This window comes from Oncorhynchus masou, chromosome 22, assembly GCF_036934945.1.
Source record: "Oncorhynchus masou masou isolate Uvic2021 chromosome 22, UVic_Omas_1.1, whole genome shotgun sequence".
Taxonomy (NCBI): Eukaryota; Metazoa; Chordata; class Actinopteri; order Salmoniformes; family Salmonidae; genus Oncorhynchus; species Oncorhynchus masou.
The window spans coordinates 19,305,429-19,327,800 of record NC_088233.1 but is presented as its reverse complement, the minus strand read 5'-3'; the positions used below and the strand labels follow the sequence as shown (position 1 = coordinate 19,327,800).

Below are 22,372 nucleotides of genomic sequence, written 5' to 3'. Positions count from 1 at the left end.
TTCTGCTAGCTGTCACCAGAAGTCCTTGGTATGGTCCCCCCAACAGGCCTCAGGGACTGGATTGAGTGACTTCACCTGTAATTCACCTGTAGTGCATACAATCTTGGACATACAGGTTTGGTTAACAAACAGTTTCTCATTTGTTCTATCTGATTATTAGCTAATAATTTTTTTTTATCAGTTAATTATCCCGTAGGTCACATCCTCTCCTATAACACAATTTACCCATCCCCCCTTTGTTACCTGGCTCTGCCCAGGTAACAACCTTGCCTACTCTTAAACAATGACTTAGGTAAGATTAGTAAATTATCCTTATGTCTGACTTCATCATGTAGGAGCCCCTTTAATTTTCCACATGTCCAATTCTCCCTTGGGCGTCCATTCATGTCAATCCTGTACCAATTCCCTGTCAAGTTTCTTATCTACATTTAAGAAGTATCTGTGCTACTTATATATTTTCTTAAATATATATATTTACCGATTTAAACCGTAACCCTTTTCTCTCATATCTCTCATATACCACTAAGCTTCTAACTGTTTGACTTTATCTAAAATCATTGATTTTAGAAAAAACATGTCTATGTGTGGCACTCTCTCAAGTCCTTACATTTCCTTAATCAATCTATCTTAATCCTAACAATAATCCTAAATCATCACAGATGTCCTATATTCCTGTTAAATGTAATACTATTTTTAAAAACTCCTAATAATCAAACAAATTCAAAACAAATGCTAATCATATCAAAATCCTTCCTACACTAACAAGCTCTTTCCTTCAGGGACCCTCAGTATTCTATCTGACAATAACATGAATTTAATATATGTTGCAAAGTGTGGAATACCTTATCTACAGTAATTTATCACCCCTAAGAACTGAAACTTTTTTCTATGTAATTCCCTGCCCTATTGGCTTAATATATCTCCTATCCAAACCTCAATGTATCTTATCTTCCCCTATTTATTCTCAATGATAAATAGGATTTGTTTTTTCTCTGTTATAATACCAAATCAATAATAGCCCATTCAAAAACTTCATAGCTAATATTGTAAATCAGAATCATGAAACACTTTCTCTTCAGTGATTCAAACAATAATTCTAAACCCCTAACCAAAACTCCATTATAATGAATTTACCTTAAAACTAGTAACTCAATATGACCACATTCATTATACAAATGACTCTCCCCTGAGGCTGATCAGACCTCAAACGATAGTCACGATAAAGTCAATAGGTCATTTCCACCCTTGTATAGTAATGTTCCATTCTACATTAGACATATTAAAGAACCCTTTATCCTTAAAATCAATCCATTCACTTGTCTAATTAAAACTCATAAAATAAAAACTCAAAGTTCCATATGTGAGCGTACCTTTTTAAAATACCTTTGCACTAAAACTAATAGTCCTAACAAATGTTTTATGTGTATATATTTGCAAACCTTAATGATTACTCAAAACTTCCAGGACTTTTTTCAATTTGGTCGTTTATGGCCTCATTCTCCCCGAGATTATAATCCCAGGAAACATCCAAAATTGAGACACCTAAACATCAATTTTCCCAGAAGAACACAACACTCCTAACGAGCATTCACTATGCTACTTCGATTCAGAAACTCAAAAGTGAACTATAAACTAAACCTAATGATAATTCCCCTTTAACTCAAATCATTAATCATAAGTTTTAAACAACGTCAATGTATATGTTTACTTAAATGAACATGCTACCCTTAGATACAATTAACCTGATAACATTATTATCAAATGTATTATTTTTTCCCTCTGCCGCAAATGTCGTACATTTCTCAGTGTTAAGAAATCCGTAATTTAATCACAGATATTTAATAAAAATGTAAACGTATTTTCCCCCTGGCTCCTTCAACTCACATATTTTAGATAACTTCCACCCGTCCTGGTATGAAGAATCCTACTTAAAACACACCAGAACAAAATGCTTAATTAAGTTAAATCAACTTCTAGAATAACCAATCATCAGTAACCAAATAAACAAACCACTTTTATCAGCAAAGAAAAACAAACTATACAGAAACTCACTAATGCACGCATTTTCCTTCTAAAAGACACGAACAATTTTATCTGTTACCCCAGTCACGACATCATTTCCGTGGTGACAAAAGTGCCTCGCGAGTGATGTCATCAACAAGCGCTCAACCTCGACTCAATTCGCAACGATTTTCAATGAATTGTTGGCTGTCTACAGCAACAGTATTTCGGGTTCGATGAACCAAACCTAATTTATCACATCTGTTGAATCCTGAATTAGAGTTTACAACATCAATCAACATTTCTCATCTCCCAATTTGCTAAATTTATAAGAACATTTCGATGGGCACAAATCTATCGTAATTGTTTCCCCGTTATTATTCAGAATTCATTTGATTTAAGTTACTGTCTCGTCTTTGATTTAGCATTTTAATTACGACTCTATTCCCAATATATTATTCCCAACAGATCATTTAGTGAACAGACATCGCTTCACCCTTATTTTGAGTTGAATGAATTAGTCTTTCAATTTGAACCAAACAAACTATTTAATAAGTTCAGTTTATATCTTATACCAATACTAGTGACTATAACTTTCTCTGCAAAACAATTAGTTGAATTACCACCAAGAACTCAGCTATATATATTTTTTAGTTAACGCCTCAGCTGGGAACCAAACCCTTGATTGCAGTTTGTAAGACTGCTACGCTCTCCACTATACCAGCAATGCTATGGAACTGACTGAGATTCTCCGCTAATAGACCCATTTTACAGTTATCTGTAGTTGTTACTCCGGCATCTGGACAACAGAAAATAGCCCTAATTTAAACGCTCAAACTTTACCCTCAGTTACGATTCTCATTAATCTCGCTCCCTTTGTATCTGACCCTTCTTTTTCTTTACCCGATTGCCGCCTCTGACCTTCAGTTAAATTACAATATTGGTGGTGACGTCTTTTGCAGGGAGTGTTACACTCCCGGGCGAAATGTCCAATTTCGTTACAATTAAAACATTTTCTCTTTTTCTTTTGACTCGCCTTATCCACTTTTCTCGACTTTATTCCTTTTTCTACCTCTATTATACCTCCCTCGGCTTCAGCAGGATTCACATATATGGGTGATAATCCCGCAGGTAGCTCCTGCAGCCGTATTCTCACCACCACTATTTCATCGACTAGATTACCTCTGTATTTTTGGCATATTCGAGAAGAACATATTTTGATACCCTCACCTACACCCAATTGGTTAACCATTGTTTCATCTGCGGGAGCGGAGAGCAGCCCATCTTTGCTCCTTTTAGGCTTAGTACTTTCTCTTTCTCCATTTTAGACCGAAATCAATGTTTCTCTTGTCTTTGTGTTCCATATAACGCTCGTCTCCCGTTAGTTCCGGCACCTCCTTTGATGAATTTATACCCATCTTTAATTCTTACCGTTACTAGTAGCTATGGTATTTAATCACTTACCTATGTGCGTGTTTTCTATGAATCTGCTATTTACCGTTACTTAGTTACTTTTGTTGCTTTTCTGTCTGACTATGTGTGTGACTCTTTAATGATAATCTGTATGTATTCTCCTTTCTGGAAACCTCATCTATAGTTGACTTTTGATTTGGACATTACATTTCACCCGTATACAATTATAAGCTCATTATAAACTATTGTTCCTTGGGACTTTCTACGTTAATATCTCATATCTTACTACTCTAGAATTGGCTTCCCTCTCCTCCCTGGATATTAATCTCTTTCCGTATTGAATGGGTTCAGTTATTATGTTCGCCTAGAATTGCCCTGCCTTCTCACCAAGCCTAATTTATCCTCACCTTTTTTAATATATCTATCTGCTACTTTTCATAGTCAGACTACTTCCCATATACAGATAGACTACTAGGTTAAAACTTTATTTAGGTATGTTTATTGAATTAATGGCTATCCTATTTGTACAGAATGACCATCCCATCTAACAATACTTACTATATCCCACCCTTAAAAAATATTTTGGTTTGCAAGGCCAAGATTGATTTAGTCCTAGTTTACTTTCGGTAGTGCACCTTACCACGAGTCATTTCAGACTCGTTTCCTTCCTTATTATCGATTTTGGTTACACACAAAGTAGAAACCCATTGTATTTGTTCAAAATATTCAAGCAACTATCATTGATTAAATCCAAACTCCTTTAGCACCTTCAATCAAAAATATCTTAAATAATTCCTCCCAAATTCGAGAATAAAGACTATTTACCTTCGTCCTGTAGACTGGGAAAAGCAATGCCGGTTCGATTCCATCACGTTCTCTGTCGACCTAAGATATATATATACCGGCCTGTTATTAAACCTCTGCTGGAGACCAGGACTTTAAAACGAGTCCAACCTCGTCCGTGCACGGATTTCGGCTTTTCCCTTCGGACGACAGAGAATGTGGAATTTGTGGAATCCGGCTCGAAGGACCAATTGTTACTATAATTTAAATATGCCAATGTGCTTTCGTCAATTGAAAGCCCTTAATCTATTTTATGAGAATTTGTAAAATTTCTTCTTTGCATAAAATAGACGCAGAACAGTCTTTAAATAATAGGTAATATAATTTATTCTCGGAGTGCGCTACCACTTAAACATGTACAGCAGTTTATATACAGATCATGGCGTCATTTTACTGCTTTAACAGAATCACCTCCTCTCGACCGGGACAAAGTAAGGTGAAAAGTTCATTCTAACTTACTAACACACTCCCAGATAAGTTTTGACCCCTCAACATTATCGATCACCACTGAACTGACAGTTATAATTAAAAGAAAACCTAGGAATGCGCTCACTGCCTTATCTAAAAACCACAGAGCTAAGTTTCAGTTGGGTCAACCATAGGCTAACGACCTTATGTGTTTACACAGTCCACAACCCATTTGTTCCTGCCTAGTTGGAATGGTGTTCATTAACTTTTTATTACTCCTTGTCCTGTCACACAATTCCTTCTTATGAACTCATTTTGTCTATTACTTATAAAACAGAGTATAAGTTTACTTAGATACAATTCTATTTAAAATGGGGATATTGTTTATTAATTTATCCATAATAAATCCATAATAAATTCAACAGATAGTGGTGGGTAGTCATGGATAGTGGTGGGCAGTCATGGATAGTGCTGGGCAGTGGTGGGCAGTCATGGATAGTGCTGGGCAGTGGTGGGCAGTCATGGATAGTGGTGAGCAGTGGTGGGCAGTCATGGATAGTGGTGAGCAGTGGTGGGCAGTCATGGATAGTGGTGGGCAGTCATGGATAGTGGTGGGCAGTGGTGGGCAGTCATGGATAGTGGTGGGCAGTGGTGGGCAGTCATGGATAGTGGTGGGCAGTCATGGATAGTGGTGGGCAGTGGTGGGAAGTCGTGGATAGTGGTGGGCAGTGGTGGATAGCGGTGGGCAGTCGTCGATGGCGGTGGGCAGTCGTGGATAGAGGTGGGCAGTCGTGGATAGCGGTGGGCATTCGTGGATAGCGGTGGGCATTCGTGTATAGCGGTGGGCAGTCGTGGAATAGCGGTGGGCAGTCGTGGAATAGTGGTGGACAGTCGTGGAATAGCGGTGGGCAGTCGTGGAATAGCGGTGGGCAGTCGTGGAATAGCGGTGGGCAGTCGTGGAATAGCGGTGGGCAGTTGTGGAATAGCGGTGGGCAGTCGTGGATAGTGGTGGGCAGTCGTGGATAGTGGTGGGCAGTCGTGGAATAGCGGTGGGCAGTGATGGATAGTGGTGGATAGAGGTTGGCATTGGTGGATAGTGGTGGGCATTGGTGGATAGTGGTGGGCATTGGTGGATAGCGCTGGGCAGTCGTGGAATAGCGGTGGACAGTGGTGGGCAGTGGTGGATAGTGGTGGATAGTGGTGGGCATTGATGGATAGTGGTGGGCATTGGTGGATAGCGGTGGGCAGTCATGGAATAGCGGTGGGCAGTCGTGGATAGTGGTGGCCAGTCGTGGATAGTGGTGGGCAGTCGTGGAATAGAGGTGTGCAGTGGTGGATAGTGGTGGGCAGTGATGGATAGTGGTGGATAGTGGTGGGCATTGGTGGATAGTGGTGGGCAGTGGTGGGCAGTCATGGATAGTGGTGGGCAGTCATGGATAGTGCTGGGCAGTGGTGGGCAGTCGTGGATAGTGGTGGGCAGTGGTGGATAGTGCTGGGAAGTCGTGGATAGTGGTGGGTAGTCGTGGATAGTGGTGGGCAGTGGTGGGCAGTGGTGGATAGTGGTGGGAAGTCGTGGATAGTGGTGGGCAGTGGTGGATAGTGCTGGGAAGTCGTGGATAGTGGTGGGTAGTCGTGGATAGTGGTGGGCAGTGGTGGGCAGTGGTGGATAGTGGTGGGAAGTCGTGGATAGTGGTGGGTAGTCGTGGATAGTGGTGGGCAGTGGTGGATAGTGCTGGGAAGTCGTGGATAGTGGTGGGTAGTCGTGGATAGTGGTGGGCAGTGGTGGATAGTGGTGGGAAGTCGTGGATAGTGATGGGTAGTCGTGGATAGTAGTGGGTAGTCGTGGATAGTGGTGGGCAGTGGTGGATAGTGGTGGGAGGCCGTGGATAGTGGTGGGTAGTCGTGGATAGTGGTGGGCAGTGGTGGATAGTGGTGGGAAGTTGTGGATAGTGGTGGGTAGTCGTGGATAGTAGTGGGTAGTCGTGGATAGTGGTGGGCAGTGGTGGATAGTGGTGGGAGGCCGTGGATAGTGGTGGGTAGTCGTGGATAGTGGTGGGCAGTGGTGGGAAGTTGTGGATAGTGGTGGGTAGTCGTGGATAGTGGTGGGAAGTCGTGGATAGTGGTGGGAAGTCGTGGATAGTGGTGGGCAGTCGTGGATGGTGGTGGGCAGTCGTGGATGGTGGTGGGCAGTGGTGGGAAGTCGTGGATAGTGGTGGGCAGTGGTGGATAGCGCTGGGCAGTCGTGCATAATGGTGGGAAGTCGTGGATAGTGGTGGGCAGTGGTGGGAAGTCGTGGATAGTGGTGGGCGGTGGTGGGCGGTGGTGGGCAGTGGTGGGAAGTCGTGGATAGTGGTGGGCAATGTTGGATAGCGGTGGGCAGTCGTCGATGGCGGTGGGCAGTCGTGGATAGAGGTGGGCAGTCGTGGATAGCGGTGGGCATTCGTGGATAGCGGTGGGCATTCGTGTATAGCGGTGGGCAGTCGTGGAATAGCGGTGGGCAGTCGTGGAATAGTGGTGGGCAGTCGTGGAATAGCGGTGGGCAGTCGTGGAATAGCGGTGGGCAGTCGTGGAATAGCGGTGGGCAGTCGTGGAATAGCGGTGGGCAGTTGTGGAATAGCGGTGGGCAGTCGTGGATAGTGGTGGGCAGTCGTGGATAGTGGTGGGCAGTCGTGGAATAGCGGTGGGCAGTGATGGATAGTGGTGGATAGAGGTTGGCATTGGTGGATAGTGGTGGGCATTGGTGGATAGTGGTGGGCATTGGTGGATAGCGCTGGGCAGTCGTGGAATAGCGGTGGACAGTGGTGGGCAGTGGTGGATAGTGGTGGGCATTGATGGATAGTGGTGGGCATTGGTGGATAGCGGTGGGCAGTCGTGGAATAGCGGTGGGCAGTCGTGGATAGTGGTGGCCAGTCGTGGATAGTGGTGGGCAGTCGTGGAATAGAGGTGTGCAGTGGTGGATAGTGGTGGGCATTGGTGGATAGTGGTGGGCATTGGTGGATAGCGCTGGGCAGTGGTGGATAGCGCTGGGCAGTGGTGGATAGTGGTGGGCAGTGGTGGATAGTGGTGGGCAGTGGCAGACAGCGCTGGATAGTGGCAGACAGTGCTGGATAGTGGCAGACAGTGCTGGATAGTGCTGGGCAGTTGTTGATAGTGCTGGGCAGTCGTGGATAGTGCTGTATAGTGGTGGATGGTGGTGGGCAGTGGTGGATAGTACTGGACATTGCAGGCTGAGGGGACTGGAAGGGAAGTGTCTTCTGAGGACAGGTGGGTCACAGACAGGGAAACGGCTAGACGAGCTGTATGCTATGCTAATGCCAGATGGAGGGTTGTGTGTGTGTGTGTGTGTGTGCTTGTGTATGTGTATGTGTATGTGTGCATTCAGAAGTAGGACAGCAGGTTATCTCTGGGGACTGGTGCTCTACCTTTCCAGTCTTCCTCTTCTCCTCCACTCTTTTCCTCCACTCCTCCCCTGCCCTAATCATTCACACCTCCTCTGCACAGCTCACCGCAGCCCCGTGTTTTATTTTTAACCTGCGGACATACTGCAATGCTACCGCGCAGTCTCTGTCTCTCTCACTCTTTTACGCCACTCACTAGTCACTACACTTAACAGCAACTGAACTTGCTCTCTCTTCTCCTTTCCTGTCATCTTTGGCTTTACCTGTTTATCAGCGGTGGTCTCTGACTTCTTCCTGTTCTATCCCTCTTCCTCTCCTCTCACAGCCAGTCGGAAACCAAGAGGGAGGGCTCGCCACTGAAGCAGCTTAGCAAGTCCCCCCTCTGCAGTCCGGCTCACTGGTGCTACCAGAGACAGTCTGAGCCCAAACAACAGGACAACAACTTAGGCTCTGTCCCAGGAACGCCACAGGATGCTCACAAACCAGCGGCTATCGGGGTGCTAGCCCAGATGGACAGAGACAGGGACAGGAAGAGTGGATACCCCCTGAGGACAGACACTGCCCTGGTGAATGGGGACATGGGGGACAGGAGCACAGAGCAGAGTGGGGATAACTCCCCTACAAACACAGAGACAGAGACCCATCCCGAGACAGAGACCCATTCCGAGACAGAGACCCATTCCGAGACAGAGACCCATACCGAGACAGAGACCCATACCGAGACAGAGACCCATCCCGAGACAGAGACCCATCCCGAGACAGAGACCCATACCGAGACAGAGACCCTTCCCGAGACAGAGACCCATCCCGAGACAGAGACCCATCCCGAGACAGAGACCCATCCCGAGACAGAGACCCATCCCGAGACAGAGACCCTTCCCGCGACAGAGACCCTTCCCGCGACAGAGACCCATACCGAGACAGAGACCCATCCCGAGACAGAGACCCATCCCGAGACAGAGACCCATCCCGAGACAGAGACCCATTCCGCGACAGAGACCCATACCGAGACAGAGACCCATACCGAGACAGAGACCCATACCGAGACAGAGACCCATACCGAGACAGAGACCCATCCCGAGACAGAGACCCATCCCGCGACAGAGACCCATCCCGAGACAGAGACCCATCCCGAGACAGAGACCCATCCCGAGACAGAGACCCATACCGGGGAGGACAGTGAACCTACAGGAGACCCCCAACCGGAACAAAGAAAGGAGGAGGCCATTGTAGAGCAGAAGGTACCGGTAAGTGTCTGTGGGGAGGGGGGGGAGGTTGTTACTATGAAGCTGTTACACTGAGTGGACAGAGTTCATGTCAGTACAGTGTTGGTGTTTCTGCATGTGTTTTCCCTAGCACATTTATGTATATCCCCATGTCAGATGTTTCAGGATCTTTGCCCATTAGAGCTATGTGCTGTCTCATTTAACTGACTTCACAGTCTACTGTAACATCACAGCCTCTTTACTACAGTACACACGAGGGTTCTGCGGCTGTCTGCATAGGAGGGCAGGGTGGAAAGGGTTCTAAATGGAAGCAAAAGGGGTTCTTCAAAGGGTTCACCTATGGGGACAGACGAAGAACGCCTTTTGGTTCTAGATAGCACCTTTTTTTTCTAAGAGTGTAGCCTTTGTCTCTGCAGTGTGTCTGGTTCTTACTGACTGAGTCTGCTACTGCTGGGTGTTATTTTCAGGACTGAACTGAACCTCCCTGTGGGAGGCCTTGCTGCTGCCCGGCTGAACGCCGCGTGATTATAAATATCTGTCTCTCAGATTAGTATGTTCACTCAGCAGTGAGTGGTAGTGTATGAGACGTGGGCTTTAGCTAGAGTTAAAGTGGATCCTATGCTTCATGGCTTATCAGTCTATACTGTATCTCTGTTGGGTACTTGACATACTAAGCTAGCAGAGAGAGAATAGGACCATGGGTGGTAGAAATGTTGTGTCTTTTTGATAAAAACAGTACAGAACATACAGTAGAGCTGGGGGTGTGTTTTGTCAGTTTTAGCAGGACAGTGTACCTTCAGTAGACCACTATACCTATAACATATACACACATGACCGTAAGTCACTTTGGATAAAAGCGTCAGCTAAATGGCATTTATTATTATTATTAGCAAGCTGAGACAGAGAACCCTTGCAAGTGGTTTCTCAATGTGTGAAACATTCAGCTTGCTTGGATATTCTTCCAGTAAACACACTCAGTTATACTTGACTAGTAACCAAATTACAGTCAGTCTATTCGTGTGGATTTTGGGTGGAGAGTTCAAGGAAGCACTGCTTTGAGGTAGAATGATTTGTAATACTCTGGGCATCAAATACAGTAAAGGGTTTGAATGTTAATGAACTACTTTGTATATTGTGATAGGGAAGAATAAGAAGAATAATACATAATAATACATTCAAGGTCATAAATATGAGAATAAATAGTTGCACAGAGCAAGACAACATTCCTCTCGAACAATACATGTGGGATACAAACAAAGAATCCATCTATATCAATGAAGAGAGGAAGTGAGCATTCGTTCTCTGTTCAGCCCTAACAATCAGAATCCTGCAGAATCTTGATAACAATTATTTTATTTTTTTATAAAAAAATACAAATGTTTACCCCTTTTCCTCCCCAATTTCGTGATATTCAATTGGTAGTTATAGTCTTGCCCATTGATGCAACTCCCGGAAGGACTAGGGAGAGGCGAAGGTCGAGAGCCATGCGTCTAACGAAACACGACCCTGCCAAGCCACGCTGTTTCTTGACACACTGCTCGCTTAACCCGGAAGCCAGCCGCACCAATGTGTCGGAGGAAACACCGTACAACTGGGGACCGTGTCAGCGTGCATGTGCCTGGCCCGCCACAGGAGTTGCTAGAGCACGATTGGACAAGGACAACCCGGCTGGCCAAACCCTCCCCTAACCAGGACGACGCTGGGCCAATTGTGCATTGCCTCATGGATCTCCAGGGCGCGGCCGGCTGTGACACAGCCCAGGATCGAACCCGGATCTGTAGTAACGCCTCAAGCACTGCACCACTCGGGAGGTCCAGAATCTTGATTTCTTAAGTATGTGGGAGACACTCGTTGGTCGTTGTTTGACATACTGTTCTGTTACAGTAACACAGTGACAGGTTCCCCTGCACACAAAGCACTCTGACACTGTGAACAGAAGTTCTCTCTTCCAGCCTTTCATTTGCTGTTTTGAGGAGAACACCCACACCACAGTCACACACACCCCGCAATAGCCCAATACACACAAGAACACATACTATAGTATGCCCAAGCAGCACTCCTATTTAAAAAGAACATAAAATATAGATTGAACTGAAACTCTTTGTTGTCTTAATATTAACATTGCTGTGTTGAAGCACAAGTTTTTTTTTAAATGATGCTGTTGTAGATCTCTCTGAGGAAGTGTGTTTGTGTCTGCTATAACAAAACGGGATCCTAGCGCAGCATGCGAACAATGTGGGAGTGAGCATGACCTTCAGGCTCAGAGTTCAACGGCTCCTTTAGTCCCAATTGTCTAACCTGACTTGAACACAACATATATTATTTGTCAAGGGGCCCTTTTCACCCCCTCTAGCTATAAGAAAATGGCCATGTCTATGAACTGTACATGCAGTATGCATCTTCCCAACTTGGCCCACAGCCAACTGACATACTTCTCTCTTCTGTGTTTCAGGAGACCAACGAACAGAAGCTGCACAAGATTGCCAATGAGCTCCTGAAGACGGAGAGAGCCTACGTCACACGGCTCAACCTGCTGGACCAGGTGAGTGTGTCCCACTGTCCGTCCAGGGTTCTGTCATTTCAGTGTCCTGTTCAGTAGGTAGAAAACGTTTTGATACTGTGAGAAACAGGGAGGTTTTACCTGAACTTATCACACCAACATTCTGTTGTTGGACACGCTGTGTCCTACTGAACACTGACCCGGGTCTACCTCAGCATGAAAAGAAGGCAGTGTTCATTATTATGATCAATTCAATGTGTTTAACTCACCTGGCCATGTTGTGCCTCCATGCAGGTGTTCTGTGCCAAGCTGATGGGGGAGGCTCTGAAGGGCACGTTCCCTGTGGACGTGGTGAAGAACATCTTCTCCAACATCTCCTCCATCAACACCTTCCACAGCCAGTTCCTGCTGCCTGACCTGGAGAAACGCATGGGAGAATGGTAAGCTCCTCATGACTGACTGGCCACACAGTTATAGACTCTGAACACAGACCCATTCAAGTGCATGCGCTCACAGATTTCACCCCTGAGAATGCATGAAAATACGATCAAAAATAATATTACTAAGATGAGTAACAATTCAGCCTCTGTGACTCATTCAGATTCACTCAGACACAGATGTAATAAAGGGAAGTTGTGGTTTTGAAATGGTCTGTCCATTGAAAAATCATGGTTGAGTCATCCTCCACTTGGAGTTTCAGGGTTAAGGGATGGTTACCTTGAGGTCCCTATCTAACGGTCACCCCTCCCTACAGGGAGTCCACCCCTCGCTTGGGGGACATCCTGCAGAAGCTCACGCCCTTCCTGAAGATGTACGCAGAGTACGTGAAGAACTTTGACAAGGCCATGGAGCTGCTGAAACAGTGGACGGACCGCTCGCCACAGTTCAAAGCCATCATCCAGGACATACAGGTACGAGTGTAGATTCTAAACACAAGGCCTGATTCAAAAGTGCACAGGTCTGCTGTTGTGGATTAACCATATATAGGAATTATATAACTCCATAGCAATTCTAGGAATTATATGATCTGAGTTTGGGACTACAGCGCTGCGATAATTTACCTGTGTATATACAGATTTCTGCTGCAAGGGGTCTCATTTGGTTTGCAAGGAGAAAAATCTATTGATATCTCACTATTGATTTGTACTATGAATAGTCATCATGGACTGGAACAATTGGATAAATTATGGTTGTGTCAACTGGTCCTGTTGAATGGATATTCATCTAACAATTTGTGTGGTTTTACTTTTAAGCCTTGAACCTTGAAGTGACAGTGGACTGTTTTATTTTGTGTGTTTCAGAGTCAGGAGGCATGTGGTTGTTTGACGTTGCAGCACCACATGTTGGAGCCGGTACAGAGAGTTCCCCGTTACGAGATGCTGCTCAAAGACTACCTGAAGAAACTGCCTCAGGACGACCCCGACCACCGAGACGCAGAGAGTGAGTACACTGGAGTGCTTTTACTAGTCATAATCTGAACACTATAGAGCAGGAGTACATAGAATTTGACAATACTTTCTTGTGATTATAATCATGTAATTACTTCACACACATAAAAAAAAGTGAAACCTCCAGTGCCAAGTAGAAACATTTGCCTTACATTGAAAACACACAAAACTGTTTATAGTTATAGAACATTTTTATTACACCATTAATTTCAATTTCACAAGGTCAAAGTTCATCATTCCTTCTTTCCATGTTCCTCAGAGTCATTGAACATCATCGCCATGGCAGCCACACACTCCAACAGTGCCATACGAAAATCTGTGAGTATCTGCAGCACACCACTCTTAAAATCTTAAATAAAATCTGGACCTGTATTCAAAAAGTTTCTCAGAGTAGAAGTGCTAATGTAGGATCAATTATGCCTCTATGATTTTTACGAATAAGACAATATGGACAAGGGGGACCTGATCCTAGATCAGCATTTCTACTCATTTGCTTTTTGGCTAGTGCTTGAACCCAACCAAGATGTTTGAATACAACTAAAACCCCTTCCCTGCTCAGGAGAATCTGAAGAAGCTGCTGGAGATCTATGAGATGTTAGGGGAGGAAGAGGATATCGTCAACGCCTCCAATGAGTTCATCAAGGAGGGACACATCCTGAAGCTGGCTGCCAGAAACACCTCGGCTATGGAGAGATACCTCTTCCTGGTGAGAAATCCACACACACATTTCACTTTCTCTGTACTCAACCAAGTCTGGAGCAATATATTAGCAAAACAAGCATTAATCATGGGTCTTTCTTTGTTCCCCGTCAGTTCAACAACATGCTGTTGTACTGCGTGCCCAAGTTCAGCCTGGGAGGGCCCAAGTACACAGTACGCACCCGCATCGGCATCGAGGGCATGAAGGTTCTAGGGACCACCAACGAGGACTACCCCCACACCTTCCAGGTGTCTGGCAAGGAGAGGACCCTGGAGCTGCAGGCCAGGTAAGCTGTTATATCCACCCTTAATACACCCTATAGAGCCATACATCCAGGTAACTGCCAAAATAAAGGAAACATCAATATAACAAGCGTCTTAATAGGGCGTTGAGCCACCACAAGCCACCAGAACAGCTTCACGGCACCTTGGTATAGATTTTACAAGTGTCTGGAACTCTATTGGAGGGATGCAACACAATTTTTCCACAATAAATTCTATAATTGGTGATTTGTTGATGGAAAATGCTGTTTCAGGCGCCACTCCAGAATCTCCCATAAGTGTTCAATTGTGTTGAGATCTGGTGACTGAGACACACACAGTATTTTGAAACCCCTCTTTCAAAGTCACTGATCTCTTCTTCTGGCCATGGTCGGCGACTGGGTGTTAATCAAGCATGTTCATTGCTTAATTAACTCAGGGACCACACCTGTGTGGAACCACATGCTTTTAATATACTTTGTATCCCTCATTTACTCAAGTGTTATTTTGGTAGTTAGCTGTAGATAACAGCCCTAGGTTTACTCCACCCTATAGCCCAATGTATAAAAAAAATAAAAATTGTTGCCATGATTCTCAAAAGAACGGTTAACTGTATACTACAGTCCCACACTCTATTGCTAACTATTTCCACCTTGCACAGCCAGAACAGGACGGCCACCCCTCAGAGCCTGGTTCCTGCCTTGTTAGGGAGTTTTTCCTGCATTGCTTGCTCTCTGGGGTTTTAGGCTGGATTTCTGTATAAGCATTTTGTAACAACTGCTGTTGTAAAAAGGGCTTTCTAAGTATATTTGATTGATTTGATTGACTATGGATAACCAACCAAATTCTTATGATAATTTGACCACATCCTTCTACTAATCCTATGGGGGTTTAGTGTATGATAAGTACACTGCTACAGCTCATCATAGTCCCGTGTGACTCAGTTGGTAGAGCATGGTGCTTGTGGGTTCGATTCCTATGGGGGACCAGTACAAAAAAAGTATGAAAATGAATGCACCCACTGCTGTAATTTGCTCTGGATAAGAGCATCTGCTAAATGACGTAAATGTAAATGATAAACAGTAGTGTAACATTCCATACAGATATAGGATCTTCATTTGCACCGCAGGAACTGCAGATGAGCTTTGTGATGTACATACATTTCCTGAAAATCCACACGGTTATATTAGTGTTACACTTTTCATGTAGCCTACTTTTGGCCAGCTAATAGCCTAACCATGTTTTTCATTTTTCAGCTCTGAACAAGACAAGGACAATTGGATAAAGGTACATAATCACGTTCTTATTGATTTACACTTATTTCCTGTATGTTCAGCAGATTTGGGTGTGTATTGCTGACCATGTTTCTGTCTGTATATGTGTTCTGTCTGTGTTTGTGTTACTGTATGTGTTTCTGTCTATGTGTTTCTGTCTGTGTATGTGTTTCTGTCTGTGTTTGTGTTACTGTCTGTGTTTGTGTTACTGTCTGTGTTTGTGTTACTGTATGTTTCTGTCTATGTGTTTCTGTCTGTGTTTGTGTTACTGTCTGTCTGTGTTTGTGTTACTGTCTGTCTGTGTTTGTGTTACTGTATATGTGTATGTGTGGCCTACAGGCTTTTCAGAAGACCATTGAGATCTTCCATCAGAAGAATGAGACGTTCAAGTCAGCCTCCAAAGACGTGTTGGTTAGTGTCATCACAGTGAACATGACCCCTGACTCTTCTTGTGCACTGTATGTGTCAAAGACCCTCCTGTGTCTGAGCTACGTGCGTCGGTGTGTATTGTTCTCTAGACGGCAGAGCTGGGGAAACGTGCCCCTCGCTGGATACGGGACAATGAGGTGACAATGTGTATGAAGTGTAAAGAGTCCTTCAATGCTCTGACACGACGGAGACACCATTGTCGAGCCTGTGGCTATGTGAGTGAAACGTCTGCTCGACACCATGTTCTCCCTCCCTCTAACCCAGCACCCATTATAACATGTTAATACTATTTGTGATGCTCAACCCATTTGACTGTTGGCTGTTTGGATAGTTTACACTGTGTTGTTCGTTCAGTGTTAGACTGATGTCTTCTGTTCCTGTATCAGGTTGTGTGTTGGAAGTGCTCAGACAACAAGGTGGCCCTGGAGTACGACAGCAACAAGATCAACAAGGTCTGTAAGGACTGCTACTCCATCCTGACTGGAGAGGAGAAGGCCGAGGGCAAGAAGAAGGGTATTCTGGAGGTGAGGGACACACACACACACACACACCTGCATCGGCATGTCTTCTGTGTCTAAACAGCACTCCTCTGTCCCCAGATCGAGGCGGCCCAGTTCTCCGGCAGCAGCATCATGTGTGGCTTCCTGCAGTACTGTGAGAAGAACAAGCCCTGGGGGAAGGTGTGGTGCCTCATCCCAGAGAAGGAGGCATTAGTTCTCTACCTCTATGGAGCGCCACAGGTCAGTCAAGCACCATGTGGACGGCTCATAATAGTGGCTGGAACGGCATAACACCATGTTGTTTGATGTATTGGATACCATGCCACTCATTACGCTCCAGCCATTACCACGAGCCCATCCTCCCCAATTAAGGTGCCACCAACCTCCTGTGATGTGGACATTCTCTATAACCACATTTGTTATGAATGGGGACAAGATTTCCTTCACCCTGTGACCTGATTAGCTGAAAAGGAGAAACTCCTCTCCCGAGTTCCGATATAAATTCTCTCTACCTTTGCATCTCCCCCTCCTCTCAGGATGTGAAGGCCCAGTCCACTATCCCTCTGCTGGGTTACTCTGTGGAAGACAGCCCCCGGCCTGCTGACCTTCCAGCCAGCTTCCGTTTGTCACAGTCCAAATCAGTCCACAGCTTCGCGGCCGAGAGCGACGAGCTGAAACAGCGCTGGCTCAAGGTGATCCGGGTGGCCGTGACTGGGGAGGTGCCCGAGTGCCCCCCTCCCAACGATGCCATGGGCACCATGGCCATAGATGGCGCCCAGGAGACGAGCTCAGACAGCTGAAGATTGCCAGAGACCTATGTGCATTTATGCACACACCACTCCCATGCTACCCTCATGGACACACACAGTGTGGTAACTCAGTGCTAGATAAGCTGCCTTCCCTTGCCAATCCACACCTCTCTTCCTTCCCTGAGTGGATTCTACCAATCATAAGCGAGGGCATGATTGGATCTCACAGCTCCACCAATAGAGCTGTGCATTCCAATCATCATTAGAGTGGAGCAATGAGGGGGACCTCAGGACGGTCTCTGCTTCACTCAGACAGACAGGCACTATTCAGGACAACCTGCCTGGGGCATCTTGTACACTGAGGACACTAAGGTCCTTAGGCTTTACTGGGGATGCCTGCAGGCCCAACAGATATCCTCCAGCTTCATAGACATGAGTCTAATGATGTGAATCAAGAGACTGGCTGTCTGGTCCAGGGTTGGGGTCAATTCCAGAAGTACACTGAAATTCCAATTGGGAATATTTGGAAGTGGACGAACCCTGGTCGGTACATTGCATCAGCCCATGTACATATGTGTTACGCAGTTTTCCCTGACAGGGACAAATGCATTTTTATGTACAGAGAAGCAATGCTCTCCATATGTTTTGATATCTGAGATGTTGATCCTGTACAATGTGTACATCGAAGTATTTGCAGTGTTTATGCTTTTTTTTTTTACTTCGAGACATGGGTGAACAGTGTTTCAAACTAAAAAGGGTCCTTGGACAGTATCACTAGGAAAGTATCAGTCCTCACTAGGAAAGTATCACTTCTCCAATCATGTAGTTTCACATCACAGTAGCCAGGAGCCATGTTCTACTGGCAAGAATAGAATGAGTTCCTCTAGAGCCTGGGTCAATGTCCCAGAAAGACTTCGGCAATCGAGAGGATCACTCTACACTTTAATTGCTGTAAGTAACCCCATAAGCAAACAGGAAATGATGCAGAAGTACTCACCCATCCAGAACAGGCTTCAAACCAAACAGGCTGAGGGATTGCCTCTCCAGCCAGGCTAGGCATTCGGGGTACTCTGCTGCACTCATTCTAAGCTGGATCAACCTTCCTCGCCTTGGAATCCAAGAGAGTCACAAAGTAACCTCTTAAGCAACCACATCACGGTCACAATAATGTGTTGAAAAGTGTACTACTGCTGTGAACATTAGAGGGGCCTTTCTACTCTAATGCTGTATAGTATGAATGAAGACAGACATACCCACACCCATAGGGCAGTATTGAGGATGAGAATTAATGGTTGTACAGCTGTAGTTACCTAGCCCCACAGCCCTTTTGTAGACATGTATATATCGGAATATAGAATATACATACAAAGCATTTATATATGGTGGGGTTTTCTATGTAACTGACCCAAAGGGATGACAGACTACCACTGACCCAGATCCTGTCTTCTACATAGGGACATCACCCCTCGAAGTGGCACAGAGGTAAACATTATGACCAGGTGGGGAAAGAAATGTAAATGTTTTAAATACTGTACCTAATTTTATTTAAAAAGTAATTTATGAAATATGCACATGATGATTTAAAATAATTAGCACAAAAGTAATATCCCTCAAATTTCCATGTGTTCTGTCCGACACAGCCAAGCCAAGTAGACTAACAGATTCACTAAGGCTTTTTGTCTTGTCCCTCAATGCAAACCAGAGATAGCTGTCCCTCAATCTCTAGTAAGGTGTCACTCACTCCATCCTGTGAATAGAATGGAAGCGGGTAATGTGCCTATAACCTCTGTTCATAGGTTCTACTGTTCCAATCCTCTATTCATGGTCTGAGTGTGACATGGCCTCACTGCACCTCTCCAATCGCAGTTCTGATACAGACAATGCAGAAGAGCACAACAATCCTGTCTTATGAGATCTGAACGTAAAACCAGGTTTTGGACGTTTGTCCACACTCCCGATCCCCCTCCCCAAGGTTTGAGAATCTACGCACTTTACGGTCTTAATATAAAGTGTACCTTGTAAGAAAATAAAGTAAGTTGAAGTATTATGAAAGTGTGTCACTGGTTGCTTTGTGAACCAATTCTACTTTCACTACTGGGCATGTTGACCTTTGCAGAAAGTGCAGAGGCCTGTTTTGATTACCTTTCCTGCTTCCTCTGATCATAAGTCACTCAAATGAGTCCTGTTACAAAAGATGAGACAAACCCTTTGACCTCAAAGCCAATACCACTTTTTATATCGTTCCCCTCTAATGATGGACTGATTTACACCAGGTGGGTGCAATTAAGTATCAGGGAGAACAAAAAAAAAAAACAGGCTCCAGACCACGAAGAGTTGAATAGCCCTGCAATAAAATCAATAAATCATTACATTATAGAAAAAAATCCATTATACCAAAAGGTGTGTTTTGTGAAGAAAATAAAAAAATATTGGGCAAACTACATCAGTTAGACTAACATTGCACAGCGCCCGTCTTAGGAGAGACGGAGGACAGTAGAGGCCAGTAGAATAGACTGAAGTGAATAGGGGAAGTCGAGTCTGGTTTAAATAGAATTCTCAAGATCAGGTGTGTCTGGTTCTGGAATGTCCATATCCTTGGCCTGGTGTACTCTTTAGGTGAACATTGTTCCACAGGTTTTAGGTCTTGTTCGTTGTATTGGTCGTTGACTGTTTCAGCTCTTGGGCTGGTGGAGCAGGCCTTGTATCCTGCGTACCAGGGCCTGGATGAAGGTGGAATGGGAGCGGACCTGGCTGTTCAGTCCCTCCACCTCCTGCAGCTTCCTCTGTAGAGCCTGCCCCCATGTCACTCTGCAGCTTCCTCTGTAGAGCCTGCCCCCATGTCACTCTGCAGCTTCCTCTGTAGAGCCTCCCCAAAGCCGGCCCCCCATGTCACTCTGCAGCTGGAGACACAGGGGAGAGAGGAGTCAGTCTTACTGAAAACGAACTCACACATATACAACAATTAAACGGTTTGCCACTGAAGCTAACACAAATCCTACCCTTGTAAACTAATTTGTGCAGATTTTCAAAGAACTGTCTTTCTCCCCACTGTTAGTGTAATCTAGTCTCTTACCTGCTCTTGCTGGCTGACTGGCCAGACCCAGGGCATGTCCAAATGAGTCTGGGGAATTTGAGAAACACCACTAACATCACATTTATCACACATATCTGGAGTTGGACGATGCCCACTGAAACAGGGTCAGATTTTTCATTCCCCTCATGATCAAGGTTAGGCTAGAAAGTACAAAGGCAGGTCTCAATCACATCTGAGGTATGGTTAGGTCAAGGTATTTCTCATTCTCACATGAACTAGCTACAGCTCAGGGCATGTCATTAATCATACATACCCAACAGCACATCATCATCCTACAAAATCCCTAAAATCAAAACCACCCTGAGATGAACCCTAAACCTAACCCCTGCACAGAAGTCTGGTGTGACTTCATCTGGTTTATTTTAATATGGTAGGATGCAGGAGCAGAAGGCCAGCAGCTTGGCCCTGTTGTTGATAAGCTAAACCAGGAGGCTCCTCTGGATTCTCTACTCCAGTACCAGACACAGACACAGCTACACACCAAACAGAGAGACAGGGATAGAGGAGGGTTAGGGCTGAGGCACTATCACCTTGTCAATAGGTTGAATGTGTGTTTCCTCTTTGAGCTCCTCAGGGGGTAGCTGCTCCAGGCACTGCAGCTTTCCCAGAGCTTGTCTGGCTCTGGTGGAAGAAGTATGCAGCGATGTTCTTCAGTAGGAACAGCAACCTGGCCCAGGCTGGGCACACGAGAGTACGGGCCAGAGGGCAGGGACAGGTCTTGAGTCAGGGCAGGAGAGGGGCTCTTAGCTTTTGCAACTGCTAATACAGAGGCTCTGTAGCCCTCAAACTCAACTCCAGTTCCACTGCATTTTTTAATTATTCCCCTCTAAAAATGTATTATGATGATTTAGACCTGGAACCCTAGGTGTGTGCAATTAATGATCAGGTAGAAGAGAAAACCAGCAGGCTCCTGACCTCGAAGGGTCAGAATTGAGTACCCCTGCTCTATTGTCACAGAATGCATATGATTCATACCAGGATTATTACAGACAGAACGCATTATGATTCACAAATATGTGAAGACTGAAGAACTAGACATAACCTTTGGAGACGGTGTCAAAGTGCAGGAATCAGCTGACAGATTTGGACTCCTCCTCCATGCCCGTCTCCTCATCAGCTAATCAAAGAAACAGACTAACTGTAAAGGATTTTGCTTTTTGCACATTTCCTCATATCCCATTTACATCAGCGAATGACAATACATCCAATGCATCCAACTTTCATAGTGTGTGGGTGCATAGTGAGTGAGTGAGTCAGTGAGTAGTAGGTCTTATCTGCGTGCCGAGTGTGAGGCTAGTCGTCCAGCAGAAGGTTGAGGAGGCGCTGGGTGTGTGAGTGCTGGCGGTTGAGTGATGTCACTGAGCTCGATGGCCGTTGTCTTCATAAGCCAGGATATCTGGGACAGGGTGGAGATCTCATCACATGAGAGCGTAGGGGGAGAGACACGGTTTAGAGAGAAGATTGACACCCAGAGTAGTTTCCTTTCTCTCTGGCAGCTCTGTTAAAAAAGACAACTGGGTTTCTGTAGGAGTATAAATGCTCTGGTTGGCATCTGCCATATTTCTCCCACCTATCCTGTGTTTTCAGATCAGTGCAGATGACGGAGAGAAGACCAGGATAGGAGCACACTGTATTGATATGACAGTGAAGAGCTCACATGGTAGAATGAAGGGCAGGTGCTGCAGATGAGAACAGGAAGTCTTGGCTGGTCCTCAGATATCGCATGGTGGGGCCTGATGTGTCCGAGCACGCACACAGCTGGTAGATCATCTGGTAACAGAGCTCAGCCAGGTGTGGTGCCTGGATGGTGAGCACGGGACCCAAGCGTCTCTCACTGCCTCTCTGCAGCAGACTCAGGATGGCATGCAGGCAGCTTTGTGGGCACCTCAGCACACCTGACAGAGAGAGAAGATTTCCTTAGCATCACACAGCCAAATATCAATTAAAAATTATGTTTCACAAGGGCAAGTTGAAGGAGTCATGAAAGCCACCAAACAGAAGAAAATTAACTGAAACAGGGAGTACCTGAACCTGTCCAAAAACTAACGCTTGTTTTCATTTTCCATTGCAAAAGGTTTTGCTCAGGGCCAGTCCTGGCTGTTCTGCCACCCTAGGCAAGACAATAATAG

The 22,372-nt window shown here is 45.3% G+C and overlaps 1 protein-coding gene and 1 long non-coding RNA gene across 4 annotated transcripts in view; one reads left to right on the top strand and one right to left on the bottom strand.

Moving 5' to 3' along the window:
- The window catches only part of LOC135509151 (FYVE, RhoGEF and PH domain-containing protein 4-like), a 123,508-nt gene extending 104,307 nt beyond the window's left edge, over positions 1-19,201 (top strand). For all 3 annotated transcript variants that reach the window (XM_064929560.1, XM_064929561.1, XM_064929562.1), the window contains exons 4-17: positions 8,389-9,310; positions 11,742-11,831; positions 12,084-12,229; positions 12,544-12,700; positions 13,091-13,229; positions 13,497-13,555; positions 13,797-13,943; positions 14,051-14,223; positions 15,454-15,484; positions 15,811-15,882; positions 15,990-16,115; positions 16,287-16,424; positions 16,500-16,640; positions 16,937-19,201. In XM_064929560.1, coding sequence (XP_064785632.1) covers positions 8,389-9,310; positions 11,742-11,831; positions 12,084-12,229; positions 12,544-12,700; positions 13,091-13,229; positions 13,497-13,555; positions 13,797-13,943; positions 14,051-14,223; positions 15,454-15,484; positions 15,811-15,882; positions 15,990-16,115; positions 16,287-16,424; positions 16,500-16,640; positions 16,937-17,200 — 2,605 coding nt within the window. In that variant the 3' untranslated portion in view covers positions 17,201-19,201. The remainder of the gene's footprint in view (positions 1-8,388; positions 9,311-11,741; positions 11,832-12,083; positions 12,230-12,543; positions 12,701-13,090; positions 13,230-13,496; positions 13,556-13,796; positions 13,944-14,050; positions 14,224-15,453; positions 15,485-15,810; positions 15,883-15,989; positions 16,116-16,286; positions 16,425-16,499; positions 16,641-16,936) is intronic.
- Positions 19,202-19,363: 162 nt separating this feature from the next.
- Positions 19,364-22,316, bottom strand: LOC135509152 (uncharacterized). The gene is made up of 3 exons (XR_010450901.1): positions 22,269-22,316; positions 20,223-22,138; positions 19,364-20,049 (listed from the first exon to the last, which is right to left on the bottom strand). It is a non-coding gene; the product is annotated as an uncharacterized LOC135509152 (long non-coding RNA).
- Between the last annotated feature and the right edge of the window lie 56 nt (positions 22,317-22,372).